At 42.2% G+C, this 25487-nt stretch overlaps 1 protein-coding gene across 4 annotated transcripts in view; it reads left to right on the forward strand.

Annotated features, from left to right (window-relative positions):
• The window catches only part of LOC109868711 (tetratricopeptide repeat protein 33), a 43607-nt gene extending 18212 nt beyond the window's left edge, over window positions 1-25395 (forward strand). For 2 of the 4 annotated variants that reach the window (XM_020458433.2, XM_020458432.2), the window contains 3 exons: window positions 14998-15079; window positions 18449-18580; window positions 23149-25395. In XM_020458433.2, coding sequence (XP_020314022.1) covers window positions 14998-15079; window positions 18449-18580; window positions 23149-23523 — 589 coding nt within the window. In that variant the 3' untranslated portion in view covers window positions 23524-25395. The remainder of the gene's footprint in view (window positions 1-14997; window positions 15080-18448; window positions 18581-23148) is intronic. The other 2 variants (XM_031802494.1, XM_020458434.2) reach the window with 1 other exon arrangement.
• Window positions 25396-25487: the final 92 nt, after the last annotated feature.

The raw sequence follows: 25487 nt of genomic DNA on the forward strand, positions 1-25487 counted from the left end.
TAACTGTTAAATGTGCCTGGCTTTAGAAATCATCCATATATAACTACAGAAATAACACAGATCCTGCTTCTGTTGCCTGTTTGAGTGTTTGTTTAATAACCTACTGATTCCGTGAGCACCAAGCCGTACACAACAATTTAACTATTGGGCTGTTTTAATCTTTTCTATGATGTAATAAACTTTACACTTTGAAAATATATTTATAATAATAACCCTCCTTTTTCCTTGATCTTCTAATTGTTATTATTGTGATCATCATTATAATAATAAGTAATGTCATAGTCATTAGTAGGTTTAGTATAGCAGCCTTGTATAACCACCATCGAGCTGTAGGCCTAAGAGCGCATGCTGTTTAGTGTTAATACTGTAACGTACTTAGGCCTATATGTCAATATATAGGCTACTGTATCAATCATTCTTTCGTTCATGTCATCACACAGCATACAGGACATTCATGATGTGAAATGCAATCAAGTTTTTATTTTAAATTTAAATATCAAAGCCATCATTGAATAATTAGCATAAACAAAAATAGGACAGAATTCTTGCATTCTTTGCTGTAATAAAGGCTTTACAAAAAAATATATACATTGGGGAGAACAAGTATTTGATACACTGCCGATTTTGCAGGTTTTCCTACTTACAAAGCATGTAGAGGTCTGTAATTTTTTATCATAGGTACACTTCAACTGTGAGAGATGAAATCTAAAAAAGATCCAGAAAATCACATTGTATGATCTTTAAGTAATTAATTTGCATTTTATTGCATGACATAAGTATTTGATACATCAGAAAAGCAGAACTTAATATTTGGTACAGAAACCTTTGTTTGCACTTACAGAGATCATACATTTCCTGTAGTTCTTGACCAGGTTTGCACACACTGCAGCAGGGATTTTGACCCATTCCTCCATACAGACCTTCTCCAGATCCTTCAGGTTTCGGGCCTATCGCTGGGCAGTACGAACTTTCAGCTCCCTCCAAATATTTTCTATTGGGTTCAGGTCTGGAGACTGGCTAGGCCACTCCAGGACCTTGAGATGCTTCTTACGGAGCCACTCCTTAGTTGCCCTGGCTGTGTGTTTCGGGTCGTTGTCATCCCGGAAGACCCAGCCACGACCCATCTTCAATGCTCTTACTGAGGGAAGGAGGTTGTAGGCCAAGATCTCGCGATACATGGCCCCATCCATCCTCCCCTCAATAAGGTGCAGTCGTCCTGTCCCCTTTGCAGAAAAGCATCCCCAAAGAATGATGTTTACACCTCCGTGCTTCACAGTTGGGATGATGTTCTTGGGGTTGTACTCATCCTTCTTCTTCCTCCAAACACGGCGAGTGGAGTTTAGACCAAAAAGCTCTATTTTTGTCTCAATAGACCACATGTCCTTCTCCCATTCCTCCTGTGGATCATCCAGTTGGTCATTGGCACACTTCAGACGGGCCTGGACATGCGCTGGCTTGAGCAGGGGGACCTTGCGTGTGCTGCGGGATTTTAATCCATGACGGCGTAGTGTGTTACTAATGGTTTTCTTTGAGACTGTGGTCCCAGCTCTCTTCAGGTCATTGACCAGGTCCTGCCGTATAGTTCTGGGCTGATCCCTCACCTTCCCCATGATCATTGATGCCCCACGAGGTGAGATTTTGCATGGAGCCCCAGACCGAGGGTGATTGACCGTCATCTTGAACTTCTTCCATTTTCGAATAATTGCGCCAACAGTTGTTGCCTTCTCACCAAGCTGCTTGCCTATTGTCCTGTAGCCCATCCCAGCCTTGTGGAGGTCTACAATTTTATATCTGATGTCCTTACACAGCTCTCTGGTCTTGGCCATTGTGGAGAGGTTGGAGTCTGTTTGATTGAGTGTGTGGGTAGGTGTCTTTGTTTATTTAATTTTTTATTTCACCTTTATTTAACCAGGTAGGCTAGTTGAGAACAAGTTCTCATTTGCAACTGCGACCTGGCCAAGATAAAGCATAGCAGTGTGAACAGACAGCAACACAGAGTTACACACAGAGTAAACAATAAACAAGCCAATAACATAGTAGAAAAAAAATTATCTATATACAAATCACATTGTAAAACCACATTGCATCCTACAATGTGATTTGGTTAGACTGTAAACTCTCCTTCCAGACTCGCATTAAACCACTCCTATCCAAAATTAAATCTAGAATCGGCTTTGTATTTCGCAACAAAACATCCTTCACTCAAGCTGCCAAACATACCCTCGTAAAACTGACCATCCTACCGATCCTCAACTTCGGCGATGTCATTTGCAAAATAGTCTCCAACACTCTACTCAACAAATTCGATTCAGTCTATCACAGTGCCATCCGTTTTGTCACCAAAGCCCCATATACTACCCACCACTGCGACCTGTATGCACTCGTTGGATGGTCCTCGCTTCATACTCGTTGCCAATCCCACTGGCTCCAGGTCATCTACAAGTCTCTTCTAGGTAACGCTCCGCCTTATCTCAGCTCACTGGTCACCATAGCAACACTCGCTGTAGCACACGTTCCAGCATGTATATTTCACTGGTCATCCCCAAAGCCAACACCTATTTTGGCCGCCTTTCCTTCCAGTTGTCTGCTGCTAATGACTGGAACGTATTGCAAAAATCACTGATTATTTCCCTCGCTAACTTTAAGCGTCGGCTGTCAGAGCAGCTTACTGATCGCTGCAGCTGTACACAGCCCATCTGTAAATAGCCCAACCAACCAACTACATTCCTCATCCCCATATTTGTTTTTGTTTTTCTGCTCTTCTGCACACCAGTTTTTCTATCTGCACATATATCACTCCAGTGTAAATTGCTAAATTGTAGTTACTTTGCCACTATTGGCCTATTTATTGCCTTACATCCTTACTCCATTTGCACACACTGTATACAGATATTTATATTGTGTTATTGACTGTACAATTGTTTTAACTGTTGTTTTTGTCACACTGCTTTGCTTTATCTTGGCCAGATCGCAGTTGTAAGTGAGAACTTGTTCTCGACTGGCCTACCTGGTGAAATAAAGGTGAAATAAAAAAAATAATAGTAAAAAAAAAAATGTAGACATGGATTGTGTATGTGTGCTATTCAGAGGGTGAATGGGCAAGACAAAATATTGAAGTGCCTTTGAACGGGGTATGGTATTTGGGTGCCAGTCACACCCATTTGAGTGTGACATGAAACTAACGCTGCTGGGTTTTTCACACTCAACAGTTTCCTGTGTGTATCAAGTATGGTCCACCACCCAATGGACATCCAGCCAACTTGACAACTGTGGGAAGCACTGGAGTCAACATCGGCCAGCATCCCTGTGTAACGCTTGACACCTTGTAGAGTCCATCCCCCGACGAATTGAGGTGCAAAAGGCGGTGCAACTTAACAGTAGGAAGGTGTTCCTAATGTTTTGTACACTGTGTATTATTGCCTTGACTGACATATATAAAAACAATATCTAAAAATCCACACACATCCCTAGAGCACATGCAGTATAAGCTAATTCAATGGAGACTGAGTCATATTACAGTTTTTTCTCTGATCTTAAACATGTTAAGATATTGATCATTGTCTGGACCAATATATATATCTAAAGAAAACCACTCAAACTCACAATCACACACACTCCTAGAGTGTATTACGCAGTTTAATCAATAGAGAGTGAGGCATGCTACAGAATTCTCCCTCTTTCTCTCCCTCTCACAAGCACACGTGTGACATACCACAGACATACAGTACAAACATGCAGGTGAGCATGGATATGTCATAGTAGGGTGGTGTATGCAAAATGGGTAATCTTTGAGCCCTTTCTGACCCCTTCTACCATGGGCAAACATGCATGGAAGGTTTCAATCTAATCAAAAAGGGATTCAATTAATCGAGAACCCACACTTACTGATAATATACAGCTGGCTGGGTTTTCTATGCATCAGGCAGGACAGAACAGCTACACCTGGTAAGACGAGGGGTGGGGGTGTGTGTCTATTTGTCAATAACAGCTGGTGCGCGATGTCTAATATTAAAGAAGTCATATATATATATATATATATATATATATATCTCAATGGAGACTGGTCATTTCACAGCGTTTTTCCCTTTTCTCATATTAAACATGTTCAGATCTGAATAACTGTTGGTATACACACTGAATGTACAAAACATTAGGAAAACCTGCTCTTTCCATGACATATATATATATATATATATATATATACCAAACATTTTTAAGATCTGGGCCCGTATCCACAAAGTGTCTCAGAGTAGAAAATTGGTTGTAAGTGGTGAGAATATAGACATTTTACTCATACTCTTAAGGGTAAAAATAAAGGCTTTGCATGAAGCCTCTTTAGTCATAAGAGTCCCACCTAGTTGACAGATATTTAAGACACCTCATGAGATGTCCTAACCAGTTAAGAGTTACCAGCAGGTGTCTTGATAATTGAAAAATGTAGCGAATCCATGGTTCCTGCTCCGCATGCAATTGCTTTGGACTTGTTAAAATAATTGTATGATATTTCGATATGATCAATCCATAATTAATCTAGACCTGGGTAGTTGACATGACGCCCCTTTGTTTTTGTCCATGATGGCAAACAATACCTTAAATTGACAACTTAGGTGTCTATATTTCAACAGAAAAGTTAGGTAAGTTTATAAAATAGGGCCTTGTAAACAAAATGGGAGTAATGTATAGATCTACGGGTCTTTACCGAAGTCCAGCCAACCTTTTGATACAGGATGCAGTGATGAATATCAAAACTGTCACCTGTAACAAAACGAAGGGCACTATGGTAGATGGCATCCAAAGAGTAGTTGAAGCTGCACTTTAAAAAATGTCACCTTATTCAAGGACAGATAAAAATGTTAATTGACTAATCTGCTTCCCATTGTTTAGAGAAAGTCACAATCTGTTTCTGTAGAAAACGACAACTTTAAATCTTAGCTTCTTAACCAGCTCATCTCTATGTTTTCTAAACGTCAAATCCACATCAATCCAAATGCCAAAGTATTTATATGCAGGAACACATTATATTGGAGAATCATCTAATGAGTGAACATGTAGTTCATCTGAAACATTCTTACAAGAGTTTAAAATAAAAATGTATTTTGTTTTGCCTGTATTAAGCACACGTTTTAAATCAGCAAGGGATTCCTGTATAGGTATTACATCTTACTGTCATTTTGACACAGAACAACAGTCAGGGCAATAGGATACATAATAGTATCATCTGCATATAAATGAAGTTGACAATTTTTAACAGATTGGCCAATAGTGTTTATAGAAATAGTGAAGAGAACCGATCCTGAAATCATCCCCTGTTGTACACCTTTATCTACTTCAAGAAATTCAGACATAATCATGATGGCTTGAGTTCTGTCACTAAGATAATCGTGAAACCATGAGCAGGTGTCAGAGCTCAGGCTTATCAAGGACAACTTATTCAATAAAATAGCATGATCAACAGGTCCACAAACAAAGACGCACATTTAATTTGAGTGTCTAAAGCATTGACAGGATCATTAACAACTAAAGTTGTTGCTGTAATAGTACTATGCTCAGGCCTAAACCCAGATTGGTTTACATTCAAAAAATATTTCTCAGATAAATAAAGAGCAAAGTTATACATTTACCAAGGATTCGAGAATCTTCGCTAGAAAAGGAAGCCTTGAAATGGGGCGATGATGATTTAAGATCTCTACTGTCCCCGTCCTTATGAAGTGGCAGCACAAGATGATTTCCATACTTTTGGAATATTTCCTGATAAAGTTAAATAATAAATGTGGGTTTTGAACTAACAATGATGGGCGCTGCACACTTAAGCAGACCAGGATCCAATTGGTCGGCCCTTTGGGATTTCTTGTTGTCTATTGCTAGCAAAGCATCCAGGATGACTTTTTCTGTAAATAGCCTAAAAGAAAAGATTTGACTAATTTCTCTGATCATCTAGCAAGTTTCCCTTAACCAAAATGTAATAGTGAGACACTTGGTTATCATTATACATGGAAATTGTGTTTTTTTGTTTCTGGAAATTCCAGAATTTGATTACTGATTTAAGGACTGAAGTAACTAAACAATATGAATACAAATATTTGTTTAGTCTAATTGAGGATCATTCAACCTTTTTATAATAACATTAATTGTAATGTCACACCAGAATACAAATTCAAGGTACTATTTTATTTATTTCAAAGTACTATTTTAATTATGACAAATGTTAAGAAAATGTTGAGCAATGTAACAAAGTTATAACTTTTCAAATAATAAATTACTTTACGCGTTATGTTGGCTGACAATTTGTTAGCTACGCTGTCCTATTGCATAGCATTACAGCAGTATGTACCGTATGGTTAGTTGGCTACTCATACATTGAACTTGTTAACAAACTAACCAACGTTTATTTACTTGATTGTTCACGTCATTCTTAGCTAAGCGGTATAGTCGTTAAAACCACAAAGTTTTTATTTCGATTATTTAATTACCTAAATCATGTTATCAATTTGGAGCGCCGCAACATGTTAAAATATGTCTAAATTGGGCATGCCTATAAATTGGGCAACCTAGACATCTAGGGCTTATGTTAACTTTGATTGTGTTCGATAAAAATGATAGGCCTTTCAAACGTTTGAATGCGAAATTGTATGCAGAATTATCGGCATGTGACTTGATGCCTAGGGTGTAATTTTGCAACAAAAGAATGTTTACTCCAAACGGAAAAAGCAAACGAGAGTTTCTATTGGACAAATGCAGGTAGGTCTCTCCCCGTTTTGTTCAGGTAGATCGGTTTTTGTTGCAAAACATTTACCACTGCAATTTTTCATGTACAGTCACATTGACCGTGTTTGTCTGAAGCGTGTTACGTATATAATTCACAGATGGCGATGCCTCATTGCGATTGTTAACTCCCCATCATTTGCAACAATGGCAATGAGTATCATCACTATCTTTCCTTTGAAGTACCTCAAACTGTCGTGATTACCAGCTGAGATTACATTTTTATGAGTCATATTTGATTTGAGTTGATTTTACTCCTGGCTCAGAGTTCGTCTGGGCAGTGTCTTAAAACCTACTCTGAGCTGGGAGTTTTTTGTGTGTTAAAACTGGTCTCCGAGATGCTCTTTGGATGCGGACCCTGATCTGATTATTTGAATATGACTTGATTCTTGAAATGTACCCGTTGAGTCCAGAGACTAAATATAGTGCGGTACAGAAACGGCTGTAGTTCACAAATTACAATGAGTTGAATCATATATTTGGCATATTTGTGCTTAGAACAGGTCAAGTAGCAATACTATATCCTTTTAAACCATTTTTATTCTGAAATGTATTTCGAAATACATATGATGAATGATTTGAATGATTTATTTCACATTTTCTCAAAATCCCAAACTTGACACTGGAAGTATGATACACAATGACAATTGTAAAATTTCCATGTGGTTTGTGTGAACATTTTTGCACCAAATTTCATGTATTTACAGCAAACAGAATTTGTTCTATGGCACATTTTGATATTGTACAAAATATAGTTAGAGGATGTGAATGGGTTAAAGATGTACTCTGGAACCTTGGCAAATAGTATTTTTTCTTTTTTTTACCTCCTGCTTTGGGCTGGATTTGTGAATGTGTAGTTCATACATGCATAGTCTATGATCAGAATTGCTGTTTTACCTCAATTAGCCACATAATCCCTCGTTTCAAAGCGACTATTTACTGGAAGCTGTTCAGTGCCGTTTTCCCCCATGTGGGCCAGCCCCCTAGCAATTCGAATTCAAGCCAATGAGCTTCAGCCCCTTGCCATTTGAGTGACGGCTAGCAAGATGCACACACAGCATCATTCTTGTTTGAGTTTTTCAAGGCTTGTTTGGAGCCTAATCCGTAATATTATTTTATGATAATAGAAATACTGTATATATTTCTACGACTCATCATATCTACTATTCAGTCCTTTCCAAGACCCAGCTACTCTGTCATATCCAAACTCTCCAACCCACCCATCCTCTCTTTCTCGCTCTCTTTCTATCTCTCTCCCTATCTCTCCCTCCCTCCCTCTCTTCCCCCGAGTTCATCGTTCATCGTTCATCAGACTTTCAGCATCAGATATTCATAAGCTTTTTATCCATGCCAGAGAAATTAATATGATCAATCGTTCTTTGTCTTCAACCGCGTAAGTGTTTAGCTGGAGGGAGCTGACAGTCAACGGCTTTCTGAAATGGCACCCTTTTTACTAATGAGGGCCCATAGGGCTCTGGTCAAATGTAGTGTACTATATAGTGAATAGAGTGCCATTTGGGACGCATATACATAGTAATTACTAGACCGCTATGTCAGTGTATCATTCTGTTCTCTGCGCCATGGTTGTCCTTAAGTGGGATGATGATGATAGTAACAAATGCAGCTCTCAACACTGTTTTTCATCATTTAATTGTAATAAGATATTCAGAAGTTGGTGTACTCAATGCTAAGTCAGATGCTGAGCTATATTCAACCTCAATGCTTTTTGTCATCGTGTGTACATTGTGGTTATAAAGTAGACCGAATGCATACAGAATTACCCTGTAATGTAGTCATGCAGCCATTTGAACTGCATGTCTTTGCTCCTTTGCACCCCAGTATCTCTACTTGCACATTCATCTTTTGCACATCGATCACTCCAGTGTTTATTTGCGGAATTGTAATTATTTTGCCACTACGGCCTATTTATTGCCTTACCTCAATCTTACTTCTTTTGCACACGCTGTATATAGACTGTGTTGTTGACTGTACGTTTGTTTATTCCATGTGTAACTCTGTTGTTGTTTGTCACACTGCTTTGCTTTATCTTGGCCAGGTCGCAGTTGTAAATCAGAACTTGTTCTCAACTGGCCTACCTGGTTAAATAAAGGTGAAATAATAATAAATAAATAAAATATATATTTTTTGTCATTTTAAGGAGTTTTCAATGACATGATGAAGACAATCCAATTTGACTCGTTAGTCATTAGTCACTGAAATTGAATAATCAGTTGATTCTCAGTGCAAGAGGTGTCATTACAGTCCCTGGTTCGAATCCAGGCTGTATCACAATCCGGCCGTGATTGGGAGTCCCATAAGGCGGTGCACAATTGGCCCAGCGTCGTCGTTGTAAATAAGAATTTGTTCTTAACTGACTTGCCTAGTTAAATAAAGGATGGATATATATATATATTTATAGTTTTATTTGAGCTGGATATAATATTTAAAAAAATATCAGGCTTATAATGGGTTTCGAATTAGATTTGACTCACATGATCACACATATTATGCTAGATATGAAATATGTCTGCCATCGTGCTTGTACAGTATGTGACCTTTTGTATATAAAAATGTATCTTTCAGCCAATGAATGCCCATATATCTGACGTTAGTTGGTATTGCTCCTCTTACTTTAACAGACACATGTTGCCAGGGGTGACCAAGTGTAGAAAGATGGTTAGTCAGAAGTAACTGGATTCTGCTTAGGAAACGATGTCTCTTGATTTCTCTGGTTCAGTGTAGCTGGCCAGGGGTTTGGCGGTGCCATTCATTAGGGCATGCAAATCAAACTTTATTTATCACATGCGCCGAATTCAACACGTGTAGACCTTACCGTGAAATGCTTACTTACAAGCCCTTAACCAACAGTGCAATTCAAGAACAGTTAAGAAAATATTTACCAAATAAACTGAAGTAAAAAAATAGTCAAAAGTAACACAATAACATAACAATAACGAGGCTATATACAGGGGGTGCCGTTACTGAGTCAGTGTGCGGGGGTACAGGTTAGAGATCATTTGTATATGTAGGTAGGGGGAAGTGATAAAGTGATAGATTATAAACAGAGTAGCAGCAGTGTGCAAAACAAATTGGGGGGGGTCAATGTAATAGTCCGGTGGCCATTTGCAGGGAATCAGTTTTAAAATGTTTCGCAACAGATTTTTCCCCCACCTTTTATTTATACAGGTAAGTCAATTAAGAACAAATTATTATTTACAATGATGACCTCATTGGAACGGTAAGTCCACGTAGGCCTCTCCGTTTCAGTCCAATTTCTGGTTTGGTGCCTAATGAACTGGACCCTGAATCTGGCCGGGAACGGATATATAGTTTAGGGTTTTCCCCCACCTCTAAACACATTGACCCTGATGTCAGCCTCTCATTAATGAGGGTTAGATCCCCCTGATGTAATTGGACATCTCCCTGTTATTAGCTAACTACTTGTTTGTGAGTGGAGGCCTTTTGCAGTTTACACACTCGTGTGCGTGATTGTATGGCCATCTGGGTGAGTCAGCCAGAAGAAAATTGATCTGATTTCAATCCTGCACACAAATTCTATGAGCTTAACTTCTTCTTTTGCTGTTTTGGACTAAATCACTCACTCAGTCACACTGACTTTGGGTAAACAATAATAGAAAACATTTTCAGGTACATCATCTTCTGAGTTTACACTTTAACAAAGTACACCCTATTTGTTTTTCGCTGACGTCATGGGTACGTGTTTGTGTGTTGCAATAATAAGCACAGCAGGTATTAAGATCATCATTGGAATATGACATTTTCACATAATGGCCTAGTTGTTCAGCTTATTGCGTTCATCCTGAAGTACATATGGCTAGTTGGTGTGGTTTGATCCCATTTGATCATTACATCTTAGTCCATAACCTGAGTTACTCACGGCAGAGGTATGCTTATCGGTATTAGATGTAATCCTTTTGTTTGGATATGTCTGTATGGTATTATCTAGGGCTGGAAATTGCCAGGGACCTCACAATATATTATCACGATACTTAGGTGCCGATACGATATGTATTGCGATTCTCCCTGTTTTTTAGGTATTGAGATTCGATACTGTGATTTTATTGCAATTTGATATTCCAAACATGTTGCTCACTGCTGCAGAGAGAAGACCAAGAGCATGGGAAAACATTTTGATCAGTCAGGGAAATAACATGTTTTCAGCCCTTTTAAATCACAATCTAAAAATAATAGTTTTCTATATACTTCAAATATAATATTGATATGTCACTATCTATTGCCCCCTCCACCCCATCACTAGTGTTAACTAAATTATTATTAATATTGACATAGGTGAGACAGGGAGAGCTTATTAGCCTGACCTTACAAAACATTATGGTGTGTACTTTAGTCTGCAGCAAACAAACTCGGAGACCATTTTAATTTTTTTATTTTACCTTTTATTTAACTAGGCAAGTCAGTTAAGAACAAATTCTTATTTTCAATGACGGCCTAGGAACAGTGGGTTAACTGCCTGTTCAGGGGCAGAACGACAGATTTGTACCTTGTCAGCTCTGGGATTTGAACTTGCAACCTTTCGGTTACTAGTCCAACGCTCTAACCAACGCAATACCCTGCCGCCCAACCATAAGGTTGGCTTTTCTATTATACACTCCAATACCAATTACCAAACTGTAATAGATGCAACGTTTGAATTTTTATTTTTATTATTTCACCTTTATTTAACCAGGTAGGCTAGTTGAGAACACCTTTATTTAACCAGGTAGGCTAGTTGAGAACACCTTTATTTAACCAGGTAGGCTAGTTGAGAACACCTTTATTTAACCAGGTAGGCTAGTTGAGAACACCTTTATTTAACCAGGTAGGCTAGTTGAGAACACCTTTATTTAACCAGGTAGGCTAGTTGAGAACACCTTTATTTAACCAGGTAGGCTAGTTGAGAACACCTTTATTTAACCAGGTAGGCTAGTTGAGAACACCTTTATTTAACCAGGTAGGCTAGTTGAGAACACCTTTATTTAACCAGGTAGGCTAGTTGAGAACACCTTTATTTAACCAGGTAGGCTAGTTGAGAACACCTTTTATTTAACCAGGTAGGCTAGTTGAGAACAAGTTCTCATTTGCAACTGCGACCTGGCCAAGATAAAGCATAGCAGTGTGAGCAGACAACAAAGAGTTACACATGGAGTAAACAATTAACAAGTCAATAACACAGTAGAAAACAAAGGGGGAGTCTATATACAATGTGTGCAAAAGGCATGAGGTAGGCAAATAATTACAATTTTGCAGATTAACACTGGAGTGATGAATGATCAGATGGTCATGTACAGGTAGAGATATTGGTGTGCAAAAGAGCAGAAAAGTAAATAAATAAAAACAGTATGGGGATGAGGTAGGTGAGAAAGGGTGGGCTATTTACCAATAGACTATGTACAGCTGCAGCGATCGGTTAGCTGCTCAGATAGCTGATGTTTGAAGTTGGTGAGGGAGATAAAAGTCTCCAACTTCAGCGATTTTTGCAATTCGTTCCAGTCACAGGCAGCAGAGTACTGGAACGAAAGGCGGCCAAATGAGGTGTTGGCTTTAGGGATGATCAGTGAGATACACCTGCTGGAGCGCGTGCTACGGATGGGTGTTGCCATCGTGACCAGTGAGCTGAGATAAGGCGGAGCTTTACCTAGCATGGACTTGTAGATGACCTGGAGCCAGTGGGTCTGGCGACGAATATGTATTCGTCGCCAGACGAATTAATTATGTTTTTGCAGAATACTTTAGTAAAGCTGGTTATTGCTCCTGCTACTCAGATGGGACACAGAGACGTACAGATGTCCAGACAGACAGATGTCCTCACTCCTCAGGAAGGCCTAGGCCACTGAGGCCAGGTAGACTGTGCAGTCTGTGTGTACATCAAATCCAAATGAAATGTATTTATAAAGCCCTTCTTACATCAGCTGATATCTCAAAGTGCTGTACAGAAACCCAGCCTAAAACCCCAAACAGCAAGCAATGCAGGTGTAGAAGCACGGTGGCTAGGAAAAACTCCCTAAAAAGGCCAAAACCTAGAAAGAAACCTAGAGAGGAACCAGGCAATGAGGGGTGGCCAGTCCTCTTCTGGCTGTGCCGGGTGGAGATTATATAACAGAACATGGCCAAGATGTTCAAATGTTCATAAATTACCAGCATTGTCAAATAATAATAATCACAGTAGTTGTCAAGGGTGCAGCAAGTCAGCACCTCAGGAGTAAATGTCAGTTGGCTTTTCATAGCCGATCATTAAGAGTATCTCTACCGCTCCTGCTGTCTCTAGAGAGTTGAAAACAGCAGGTCTGGGACAGGTAGCACTTCCGGTGAACAGGTCATGGTTCCATAGTCGCAGGCAGAACAGTTGAAACTGGAGCAGCAGCACGGCCAGGTGGACTGGGGATAGCAAGGAGTCATCATGCCAGGTAGTCCTGAGTCATGGTCCTAGGGCTCAGGTCCTCCGAGAGAGAGAATTAGAGAGAGCATACTTAAATTCTCACAGGACACCGGATAAGACAGGAGAAGTACTCCAAATATAACAGACTGACCCTAGCCCCCCGACACAAACACTGGAGGCTGAGACAGGAGGGGTCAGGAGACACTGTGGCCCCATCTGATGATTCCCCCGGACAGGGCCAAACAGGCAGGATATAAATACATCCATTAGACCTGCTGTGGAGGGGGGGGGGGGGGGGTCATAGGCTTATTTTTCCTGTACACTACACTACCTCTGGGTATGTTTTCTGTGGCTAGAATAGAGAAGGGACTTGGGACATGTGCTGCTGGCTTGGATACATATGCACATCCAGTGTTTCTAAGCAGGTTCAAAAGATAACCTCGAAAAATGTATCAATCACAGTGGAAAAACTTGAATCACTTTGGAAAAACAGCCGATGGTAGTCATCTCGATTGCTAGAACCATTTCCTTTCAGAGTCCTAGTTCATTTTTTAAAATCTTTATTTAACCAGGCAAGTCGGTTAAGAACAAATTTGTATTTTCAACGACGGCCTAGGAACAGTGAGTTAACTGCCTTGTTCAGGGGCAGAACGACAGATTTTTACCTTGTCAGCTCGGGGATTCGATCTTGCAACCTTTCGGTTAGTAGTCCAATGCTCTAACCACGAGGCTACCTGCTGGTTACTAGTCCAATGCTCTAACCACTAGGCTACCTGCTGGTTACTAGTCTAATGCTCTAACCACTAGGCTACCTGCCACCCCACCTGACGGGTGACGAAGAAGACAGGTTGATTTGAATGTATTTTTTGATTTAACCTTTATTTAACTAGGCAAGTCGGTTAAGAAAAAAAACTGCCTACACCGGCCGAAACCGGACGACGCTGGGACAATTGTGCGCCGACCTATGGGACTCCCAATCACGGCCAGTTGTGATACATCATGGAAATGAACCAGGGTGTCTGTAGTGAGTGACGCCTCAAGCACTGAGATGTAGTGACTTAGACCGCTGTGCCACTCGGGATCCCACTTGATAGCCACATGGACACTACAGCAGACAATAAATATAGCTGAAGTAACTCATATTGATCCATAGATTACCACTGATATCATATGGTATTTAATAAGCTAACAATCCCTTCAATAATACATGTAATATTCCCAGATGAGGGACAACCACACAGGGAGTGTCTGATTCCATAACTTTATTGGATTTTCTATCAACCGTAAGCTGTTCATACAGTGTGTGCGTGTGTTTGCATTCCACAAAGAAGGTTAATAAAACCGAAGGCTATCTGTGGGCGTTGGTGTCGTGTTACAGCATCAGTCTGTTGGCTGATCCTCGTCTGTCTGTCCATCCGTCTGTCAGTAGTGGGTCATTCAGCCTCCCAGACAGACGTCAGACTATGGCCTTGCGTAATTTAACTCTTAACCAGAGGCGCTTAACAATAATTCTTATGAAAACTTTAAAACAACAGTGAGTCTGATGTTCTGCTTTTTGTCACGGCTCCATGTAGCTCCGTCTGCTCACACTGGTGGGGCATCAAACAGGTGAGGCACGTAGAGAGATCAACACCACTAAGCTAAACAGTGATTCTATGCTTTATGTGGTCTTTGTAATGTTCTCTTTTGTACTCCCTCGTCTTCTGTAAGCCTAGTATAGCCACAGTACAGTAGTTGAGATTTTCCCAGATTGCTTGTATGCAGCATGTTTGTGTGTGAGTACAGTTTGTAACCCTGATGGTGATAATGGAAGGCCGTTTTATGTGTGTTCTCCTCAGACACTGGGAGGCCATTAAGAGGTGGGATGAAGCCATCCAGCTGACTCCAGACAACCCTCTACTGTACGAGATGAAGTCCCAGGTACATTACAATACTACAGCTCTCAGCCACTTATCCTCCTCCTCCTGCTCTCCCTCCTCCTCTTGCCCTCCCTCCTCCTCTTGCCCCTTCTAAGCCTCTACTGTACGAGATGAAGTACATTACATGACGTACATTACAGTACTGCAGGTCTCAGACACTTAACCTGCTTTCCTTACTGCTCTCCAACTCTCCAGTCCTCAGACCACAGCCAGCATGTTAGGGCCAGGTACGTCCACTTGTGACCGGAAAAGTCCACTTGGGACCGGGTACGTCCACTTGGGACCGGGTACGGCCACTTGGGACCGGGTACGGCCACTTGGGACCGGGTACGGCCACTTGGGACCGGGTACGGCCACTTGGGACCGGTTACGGCCACTTGGGACCGGTTACGGCCACTTGGGACCGGGTACGGCCACTTGGGACCGGGTTCGGCCAGGTACAGCCAGATGGGGCCAGGTACAGCCAGATGGGGCCAGATACGGCCAGTTGGGGCCAGGTACAGCCAATTGGGGCCAGGTACAGCCAGATGGGGCCAGATGCAGCCAGTTGGGGCCAGATACAGCCAGTTGGGGCCAGATACAGCCAGTTGGGGCCAGATACAGCCAGTTGGGGCCAGATACAGCCAGTTGGGGCCAGGTACAGCCAGTTGGGGCCAGATACAGCTAGATGGGGCCAGATACAGCTAGATGGGGCCAGATACAGCCAGTTGGGGCCAGATACAGCCAGTTGGGGCCAGATACAGCCAGTTGGGGCCAGGTACAGCCAGTTGGGGCCAGGTACAGCCAGTTGGGGCCAGGTACAGCCAGTTGGGGCCAGGTACAGCCAGTTGGGGCCAGGTACAGCCAGTTGGGGCCAGGTACAGCCAGTTGGGGCCAGGTACAGCCAGTTGGGGCCAGGTACAGCCAGTTGGGGCCAGTTAGGGCCAGGTACAGCCAGATGGGGCCAGGTACAGCCAGATGGGGCCAGATGAGGCCAGATACAGTGTCTGCTACACACAGAACATTTTGTTTTGTATGATCCCTTTTTTCTCTTTCTTGTTCTCTGTGCTGGTACAGTACAAATATAGTGTGTCTTTCAAAGATTTCAAAGTGAATCTCTTCATACAAGGATAGTAAGTAGAGGATAGACATGGTTTGTTCTAGATGGTCAAAGATTGTGTGTGTCTCACTGTGTGTGCAGTGTGCATGTTGACGTGTTCATGATCCCATGTCATCAGGATGTTCTCACCTAACCCTCTCCCGGCTGCCACATTGGTATGCTTTAAAGTGAGAGCAGAGGACAATGGTTTGGTCGGCATGGTGTTGCCAATGTGGAAACCATCCAACCTGGGCTCCACTGGGACTATCAGTGTGGGAACCATCTCATTTTGTGGGCAGTGTGCACATAGCCTGTCTTCTCTTGAGAAGGCAGGCCTCTCTCAATAGCAAGGCCATGCTCACTGAGTCTGTACATTAGTCAAAGCTTTCCTTGTGTCAGTCACAGTGGCCAGGTATTCTGCCACTGTGTACTCTCTGTTCAGTTTTTTGGGTTAATTCTTTCCAATGTGTCAGGTAATTATCTTTTTGTTTTCTCATGATTTGGCTGGGTCTTTCTCCCTATCTTCCTTCTTCCCTCCCTCCCCTGACACTCAGGTGTCTATGAGATTAGGCTAGCTAGCCAACAGAGATGTGATTGGGGGGGAATCATAGAGCAGAGCAGTTGGCTGTCCTTGACTGTGATCTATAGTCACACCACGTGTCCCCACACTTCTCTAATGGTATCTGTACCACAATTAACTTTCTCCTTATATATATATATAGCCTTAACCTTTCCAAGCAGCATTTTCCCTCACCACTTTTAATGGCTGACATTATCAACCATGATATGAAATCTGAGAAGAATTGAATTACGTGTCCTCATTTAGCCAAGTTCTCAAATACTCTGCTGTATTTTGGGCTGCTATGTAACTTTATTGGTCATGTTTTAGAAGGGACACATAAAAAGGGGTCACAAACACGCAGAACTCTATGCTCTGTAGCAGGGAGACATTTCCCTCCCTCATTAACTATATTCTGATGTGTTTCATTACACAGTTTTAACACTGTCTGACCGGTGCAATAAAAATATCTGTCCCCATTAGTCCAGTCTCTGTCAGTTGGGCGTTCTCCACATGCTGCACGACGAGCTCCAGGAGTCTCTTATCAGACGTTAGACAGCTCTCTCAGCGCCAGAAGACTGAGACAGATACAACTCAGACACTTGCCATTGACTTTCTCTTATCACCTTCCTCCCTTTAACTCAATTAGCCTCTCTATGACACTGTCCTCTTTGTGTCTGTCCATCACACTCTCCTTTGAATGCCTAGTCCTTCTGTGTTCGTCACTTTCTCCTTTGAACGTTTTGATTGGCGTGAGATCCCAATGCAGCTCAGTCATCACTGATGTCTTTCTGTAAAGCTGCATGAGGCATGAATGTTGAGGCCTAACTTATTGTCCGTTGAATATAATGTTTACCCTAGAATAACAGTCAAAAACAGAATATGAGAGCGGGGGGGGGGGGGGGGGGGGGGTTCAAAGACTAGAACACGGTCTGTTATTTCCCCACACATTTCAACATATATCATCTCTGATAAACCACATTTATTATTCTCATGTCTTAAACAATCCCTTCTTGAGTCACCTTTCTCTCTTGGTTAAACAAAAGCAGTGTCTCAGTATGCTGATTCCGTCCTCTCTACCTCAGTACAGCGGTAGCTCCTGTGGTCTGCAGTCCAGAGACCGATGATTAGCAGTATATCACTAAAGGTCCCTGTGTATCATGGCCTTGAACCTTCCAGTACTCTATCCTCATTGTAATGTAATAGCAGGTTATTTACCAGGATCCTGCCCCTAGTTTGTCCGGCATTGCTAATTATAATACATAACGTAGACAATAAGACTGCACTATAACGTCACGACCAGCACATTTTCCACAGGCACGCCACTAAGGAATATCCGTCAGAGGATGACTTGCTTCACATGCATAGTGATCAGTCCTCTGGTGCCGGGTGCTGTGATCTAATTTCCTACTGACTGCTGAATTGACAAACAGGCCTCAGTTATCTCTGTCACTGATGCTGGGATGGTGGAGGAGTGCGACTGGCTTATAAGTGACGTTAACCATCCTCACCGTTTTGTGAGTTACTCTGTGTTGCCTGTGTCACCATATCTGTTTATTTATCTGTTGCTAAAGTTGAATAGAATGGTCCTTAGTTATATTTTTATTCAGGATGCAAATGTGACTTTTCCCCTAATCCCAGAGACGACACACATACAGTTTACTTCTGTGATGGTGCAAAATATGACAGCAGAGTCTGTTTGACCCTTGCCCTCTGACCCTTGACCTCTGCAGGTGCTGACCATTCTGCAGGAGGTGTTCCCAGCAGTGCAGGCAGCAGAGATGGCTGTGAAGCTCCGCCCCCTGTGGTGGGAGGGCTGGCAGACACTAGGCCGTGCCCAGCTCAGTCTGGGTGAGGTGGACCTGGTCAGTTTTACCACCTACACATTTTTCACACTGTCGTGCCAACCATAAACAAACTGTGCTGTCTCGGATATTTTCTTTTCACATGGTCCTGTTGAGCACAGTTCCAGCAACTTTGGAGGATGTGTAATCAGGCCAGCTTGGTACAGCTTGGTTGGCTCTGCTAGGATTGGCTCTGCGAGGTTTGGCTCTCTAGTGTGAAAAGCAGGTAACTTAACTTGTGATCCATGAACAGAAAAACTAAGATTGTAGTGCATAATGCACTTCTCCCTCTGACATCACTACAGGGTTAGCAGGTGGCAGAGTCGTACGTGTCTCACATGTTACTGTATGGAGGTGAGACTGTTAGGAACTGAGACTGTAGGGAAGGGGCCCTAGCTTGTCTGTCATCCCCACAGACACTAAAATGTCAGTCATTACCCTGAGCTCTTATTTTTAACTTTTCCCTGTCTCGCTGGGATAAAGTTGCTCTTCTTTTAAAGCACACCCAAGTGCCTGGGGCATGGAAGATCACTTAAGGTGTCCCACAGTGCACGCCTGAACCTGTATGAAACCTGGCTGGATCACAGTTGGACTGCTGCTCTGCCTCTTAGACAGGAGAGAAAAAATACCTAGCTGAACTGAGAACCCCTATGGCTAATGGCCCTGTGTGTACATCTCTACATCTCTAATGTCCCAGGGCAACTTAACTGTCAGAAGTTTACCCAAAACAACAATGGGAAGTGTTGAAAGTTACCTGAGCTACAGCCCGCCAAATATATATACACGCTTACATATATAATGGAGAGGAGAAAATGTCAGTCTATTTTTAGAGGGCCTTGTTCAGTCTCGTTTCAGGACGTTGTGTGCATCGACATGTTTGAGTAGCGCCCTGTTTGCACAAAGACGGGCGCAGTGATCTCTGGCTTCACATACACATGTCTCTCTCTCTCTCTCTCTCTCTCTCTCTCTCTTCCTCTCCCTCTCTCCTCTCTCTGTCCATTTCTCTCTCCTCTCCTCTCCTCTCTCTCTCTCTCTCTCTTTCTCTCTTTCTCTCTCTCTCTCTCTGTCCATTTCTCTCTCTCTCTCTCCCTCTCTCCTCTCTCTGTCCATTTCTCTCTCTGTCCATTTCTCTCTCTCTCTGTCCATTTCTCTCTCTCTCCCTCTCTCCTCTCTCTGTCCATTTCTCTCTCTCTGTCCATTTCTCTCTCTCTCTCTCCCTCTCTCCTCTCTCTGTCCATTTCTCTCTCTCTGTCCATTTCTCTCTCTCTCTCTCCCTCTCTCCTCTCTCTGTCCATTTCTCTCTCTCTGTCCATTTCTCTCTCTCTCTCTCCCTCTCTCCTCTCTGTCCATTTCTCTCTCTCTGTCCATTTCTCTCTCTCTCTCTCTCTCCCTCTCTCCTCTCTCTGTCCATTTCTCTCTCTCTGTCCATTTCTCTCTCTCTCTCTCTCCCTCTCTCCTCTCTCTGTCCATTTCTCTCTTGGTCACTTGTTTTTTTCTTGTTCACTGTTCTCTCTGTCCATTTCTCACTATTTTCAATCTCCTGTTTTCTCTTGTTCTGTTTCTCCCTCTCTCTGTACTTCCTCCTATGTACCTTTCTTTCTCTATGTATTTACCTAGTGCCCTGATTGACTCTGAATGGAATATGTGCTATTATAATAAAACATCACATTTTTATATGTAGTGTATGAGAAAAGTAGGCTATCAGATCTAAGGGGCGGTTTTGTCATTTGGTTGGGGGATCGTTGTTGAAATGAGAGAAAGAAGGAGCACAGAAGACTTAATTCCATCTTTGAAAGATCTGTGCTTTTGAAAGAACTGTGTGAATACAAACCATTTATCCTATGAGTCTTGACTTGCCAGAGTTCATTTGTCAAAACCTTTTTTTTTCTTGACAGTTTCGCTTGACTTAGCCTTTATAGTAGTTTTGTTTGCATACTTGTTCCAGTTGGGCACCAAACCAGTCCATTTCAGGAATGTTGGCCTAATAAGAGCTGAGGTCTCCTTTAAGACTGCTATTTGAGGAGATTAGAGAGACAGAAAGTTGTCTAAGTCCCATCTTTTTAACATAGAGATACAGGCCATAATAGTCCAGGTGTGATTGCCGAGTCCTGTAATGGTGGCTAGTAAAATCTTTTCACCATCCTGTCAATCATATCGTGTTCTCATTTGGACCCTGAGAAGAATAAGAGGAGGTAGAGAGAAAGCAGGAGAGGGAGAGACCAGGAGAAAGAGTGTGCAGGAGAGATGGCGATTGAGAGCGGCCAAGAGGATGCATCTTCACCACCCATGAGATAAGGAGTGTACAACTAAATAATCAGGGCCTGGAGTTTTCCCTGGTAGCTAGAAAAAGATCCTGGCACTACCCATAGTATTAGTAATAAATAATAATATATTGAATGTGTAATGTGCTTTTCGTTGAAGAATAATGTTGAAGCGCTACAGTTAGTGAGTTAAAATAATTAATAACAAGAGACATAAACAAATAAGGACTCAACTAGACCGGCCCATTGACACAAAGAACACTGCTGACGCTACAAGGCCAACAAGGAACACAGCAATAACTAACTAACAAGGCCTTCCCAAAGAGGATGTTTTTTAGGCCAATTTTAGGCCAATTTAAAGGAGCCCAGAGTCTGTGGTGCCTTCAGGTGGTCCGGGCGTGCGTCCCAGAGGGGGTGGAGCCCAATCCCCCCATGGAGCGGAGCTTGGTCTGGGCGTACGTCCCAGAGGGGGTGGAGCCCAATCCCCCCATGGAGTGGAGCTTGGTCCGGGCGTGCGTCCCAGAGGGGGGGTGGAGCCCAATCCCCCCATGGACCGGAGCTTGGTCCGGGCGTGCGTCCCAGAGGGGGTGGAGCGAGCCCAATCCCCCCCATGGACCGGAGCTTGGTCCGGGTGTGTGTCCCAGAGGGGGGGGTGGAGCCCAATCCCCCCATGGAGCGGCACATGGTCCGGGCGGACGTGGAGGAGCTGGCTATTGCTCGACCCAAGGTTGCGGGCAGGGTAAAGGGATAAGAGCAATTATCTGATTATGAGATTTATTATCTAACAATCTTATTTCCCAAGGGGATAAATAAAGTTGTATGTCTTATTAATCTACTGATGTGTAAACACTGATGCTGATCAGTGCCTTTAGGTTAGAATGAGGGGGATGAGGTTATTCTTGGTCATTACTGAACCTGCATCAGCCCCATTTTAGAATGAATCACCTAACAAAAGCTTGAGTCATTTGAGTTTGGTCTGTCTGAGATGCTTTGTTATTCATTTAAGCTCTGACAGAGATAGCTGGAAGCTTCTAATGGTATTTAACTGATTTCGGTCACAATCAGATGTAATTTGCGAACTCAACAATTATCATGAAAAGTACTTAGTGTGAGATTTAAAGATTAAATTCATAATTCCACCGGCAGGGCAATGGTTTGATTTATTAGCCCATTAGAATGTGAAGTATGATTTGCCCTCCTCCAGAGTTACACAATTATGTGTAAATCTATGTACTTATGACTGGTCAGGTGAATGATGGATGGAGGCTGTAGTAATGATGATCTCTCTATAAATTAAACTAATGTGACAGGAATGAGGTTTTGTTGTAGCTGACATTCTGAAGAGAGACAAGAGCTACGGCTTCACATTGTTACTAGTCTCACGCTTCCTCACATCAAATTAGAGGAATTATTATGCAGAAACGGCAGACCTGCATACGGATCCTTCTGAACGTATTTCTTCCGGAACATAGGGATCCTAGGAAACGTATCTATTACGACTTGAACTGTTCACCCTTTACAGATGGTGGGACTGAAAAGAGAGTGCTATAGATTCTTTGACGTCCTTTGGCTTTTAGATGTACAGCATTTTTGACATGATTACTGTAGACCGTCTAGTAGAGTGATCTTTGATTGTAATATGAACGAACCGTCAACATATGACTTTCTCTGTTGCGTTGGAGTTGTTTTCTGGTTCTTCTCAGCAGCCATATTGTGACCAACAACACCCACTACTTATTTTTGTTTCAGAGCAGATCTAAATCAACTGAATTGAATACATTTGTGTCTGATTTCAAAACAAAGCCCTGTATGTTTTCCGGATAATAGTATAAAAAAGCACAAACCACCCCGTTTGAAAACATAAATGTACATTAGAGACCTTCCCTTAACTTTGTTCATTTCCATGATTCCTATTTCAAGACAATTGCACCCCATTCCCATTAAAAGGGTCTGATTACCATACACTAGCAATGTACATAGAAACAGGACCCCTGGGGACAACCATAACACTACAGTTGTTTTTACTCATCAAGCTTCTCCAATGGTCATATCACGTCAAAGCTTTGGTATTTTATTAGGATCCCCACTAGGCTGTTGTGAAAGCAGCAGCTACTCTTCCTGGGTTCAACATAAAACATGCCATTGTACAGAACACCAATATGCAAGAACAGCTCAAGGACAGAACTACACAACATCTATACACCTTTCCTTTCAAATCTTCCCCAATAAATATTTGTCCTTAATACCAGTCATTTGTGTTCATCTTAAATCAATAAAAAGATGTTAACAGAAAGGAAAATAGCACAAAGGTCTTCGTCTTGTCAACAGGCGGTGAGGTCCTTCCAGGTAGCGGTCCACCTGTGTCCATCAGAGCGCCCCCTCTGGTCGGATGACCTGGCGTGGGCACGGCAGCTGCTGCAGCAGAGACGGACGGCCCAGAACCAGACCCAGCGGGAGGAGGAGGCCCAACGGGATGTCCTGAACCCTCCAGAGCTCCAGCAGGACTACGACTTTGAGTCAGACGAGGTGGTGGTGGCCTGCGCTGCCGTAGCCGAGAGACAGAGACGCTATGAGGAACTGAAGAGGACAGTCGTGGTTGTCGATGCTGAGGGGAATTCTAGGGAGGTACCTGTGGAGGAGGCGGGGTCAGGGGACATACCCTCTTCATCACAGGATCAGTTGGTCAAAGCACGGGGACTATGATCGGTCTCTAAGGACTTATGGGCTATGATGGATCTTATGGACTGAAATGGGTCTTTTTGTTTGTTTTTGTTGTTTTGAGTCTTATGCATGTCATTATGGTTTTCTGCTTTAGTCTACAACAGACTGTGGGTGATAGAGGTAGATTTAATCAAATAGATTTTTGTTTTAGTGTGTTATGTTTTCACTATTTATCAATGCTCTCATATTACTGCCATTTTAAAAGACTGAATTTGAGTGTAGCCAAAAATAATTATCATCATCATTTGGCACTCAAGAGGTCAATTGTCATTCATGTTGATTAATCCTCCTCCTGAAAAGAGGATCCTGTTGTGTTTTGGAATATGTCTGTCAGTCCCATTTCTTAGACACATTCATTTCCCCAGACACAGATTTAACCTAGTCCTGGACTGAAAAGCTTTTCACTGGAGACTCTCTATTGAGCTTGCTTTTCCATTCAGGACCAGGCTTACTCTGTGTCCGGGAAACTGCCCCTTAGTCTTTTGAAATGTCTATGAGAACATTCGGAACGTCTTTGTCAGATGACCGGAAAATATCTCCCTGGAAAACTCCTGTCACTTGATTCTATCAGTCAAGCTATTATTAAAAAAGTTTTCGAATTGCAGTTTCATGCAACATAAAGTCTCAGTTGGAAGTGCTATTTCATAATGACTAACGGACTGGTCTTATCGGTTGGGAAACTCTGTCTCCACGGTAACTCAGAGAAATAAACCCCACAGAGAAATAATATTGCATGAGTATTCCCAGAATTCCAGCTGAGTGTTAGGATTTGTGTGTCATATGACCCTCCATAGGGGACAGGTGAGCTGCTAAAACAATATATCCACCTTGGCCCTGAAATCTAGCAGCTGGATAGCGCTGAAAGCTCTGTGCAGTCAGCCTGGACTGGCCATTCTGAAAAGCCTAGAAGCTTGAACAGTCATTGAATTTGAATGGCATCTTCTAATAGCAAGATTGTTTTCATGGGACACTCAAGGGGTTTTGTAAGACTAAAACAGGCTATCAGATTTAGGGGTTTATTATTGGCGATATTAAAGAGAGGCGCTGTGAAAGAGGAGACAGGTTTTTGAGAGGATTCATGTATCCTCCTTGTCTTTATTAAAATCATATTAAGACCATTTCGTCATCGGTATCTCTCAAATATATTTCCTAGTAGTACAGTGTTAAAAGGAGTTTTCTGACAGAGGGAACTGGCCTCGTTCTAGAACATGAACGTCCGGGGATGCTTTAGGATTTAAATAGGGCATTACACGTCAGGAACATTTTGTCAATAGAAATCATTAGACAATTAATTGTTATTGGTAAAGAACTACAAACAGTGCCTATATCATTGTAACTGGTATTTGGTAGGTTATGTGTTTTGGTCATCATCACTACGATGGAAGTAGGCAAAAAAGCAGCAACTATGGGTAAAAGCAGACCTGGTTCTCTCAACAAGTCAACCACACTGAGGGTACGTGTTGTGTTTACAGTGCAAACATCTGGTGATGTTGCCAAAGCCATTCAAATCATTTAAACACCTGGCACAAAAATTCTCAAAACAAGTCTGGAGCATAAGATTGTGGTAGCGTCTCAAAATGGGGCCTGAATGTGTTTGTAACAATAATTCATTTTATAAGACTGAGTTCATTCACTGTTAATGTGGGGGACGATAGGAGCTGTAAACAAATAGTGGGAGAGGGAACAACTGTTTAGACCAGGAGAATGCTCATGTATAATGTGAGTTCTATTGATGTTTCTATAACTGACCCAGCTGATGTAGTAATACTTTGTTCTGTAAATAATGAGAAAATGGATCCGTTTTACCTGTAATGTGTCAATTGAAAATAAATCAATTGGTTACAAGTAACATTACAAATTGAATTGGCCTTTTATTTGCTATATGCTATATGTTCACTTGTATTCACTCCCCCAGCATAAGTCATGGAAAAGATTGAACAAAACTT

Source organism: Oncorhynchus kisutch, linkage group LG23 (assembly GCF_002021735.2).
Source record: "Oncorhynchus kisutch isolate 150728-3 linkage group LG23, Okis_V2, whole genome shotgun sequence".
NCBI classification, from domain to species: domain Eukaryota; kingdom Metazoa; phylum Chordata; class Actinopteri; order Salmoniformes; family Salmonidae; genus Oncorhynchus; species Oncorhynchus kisutch.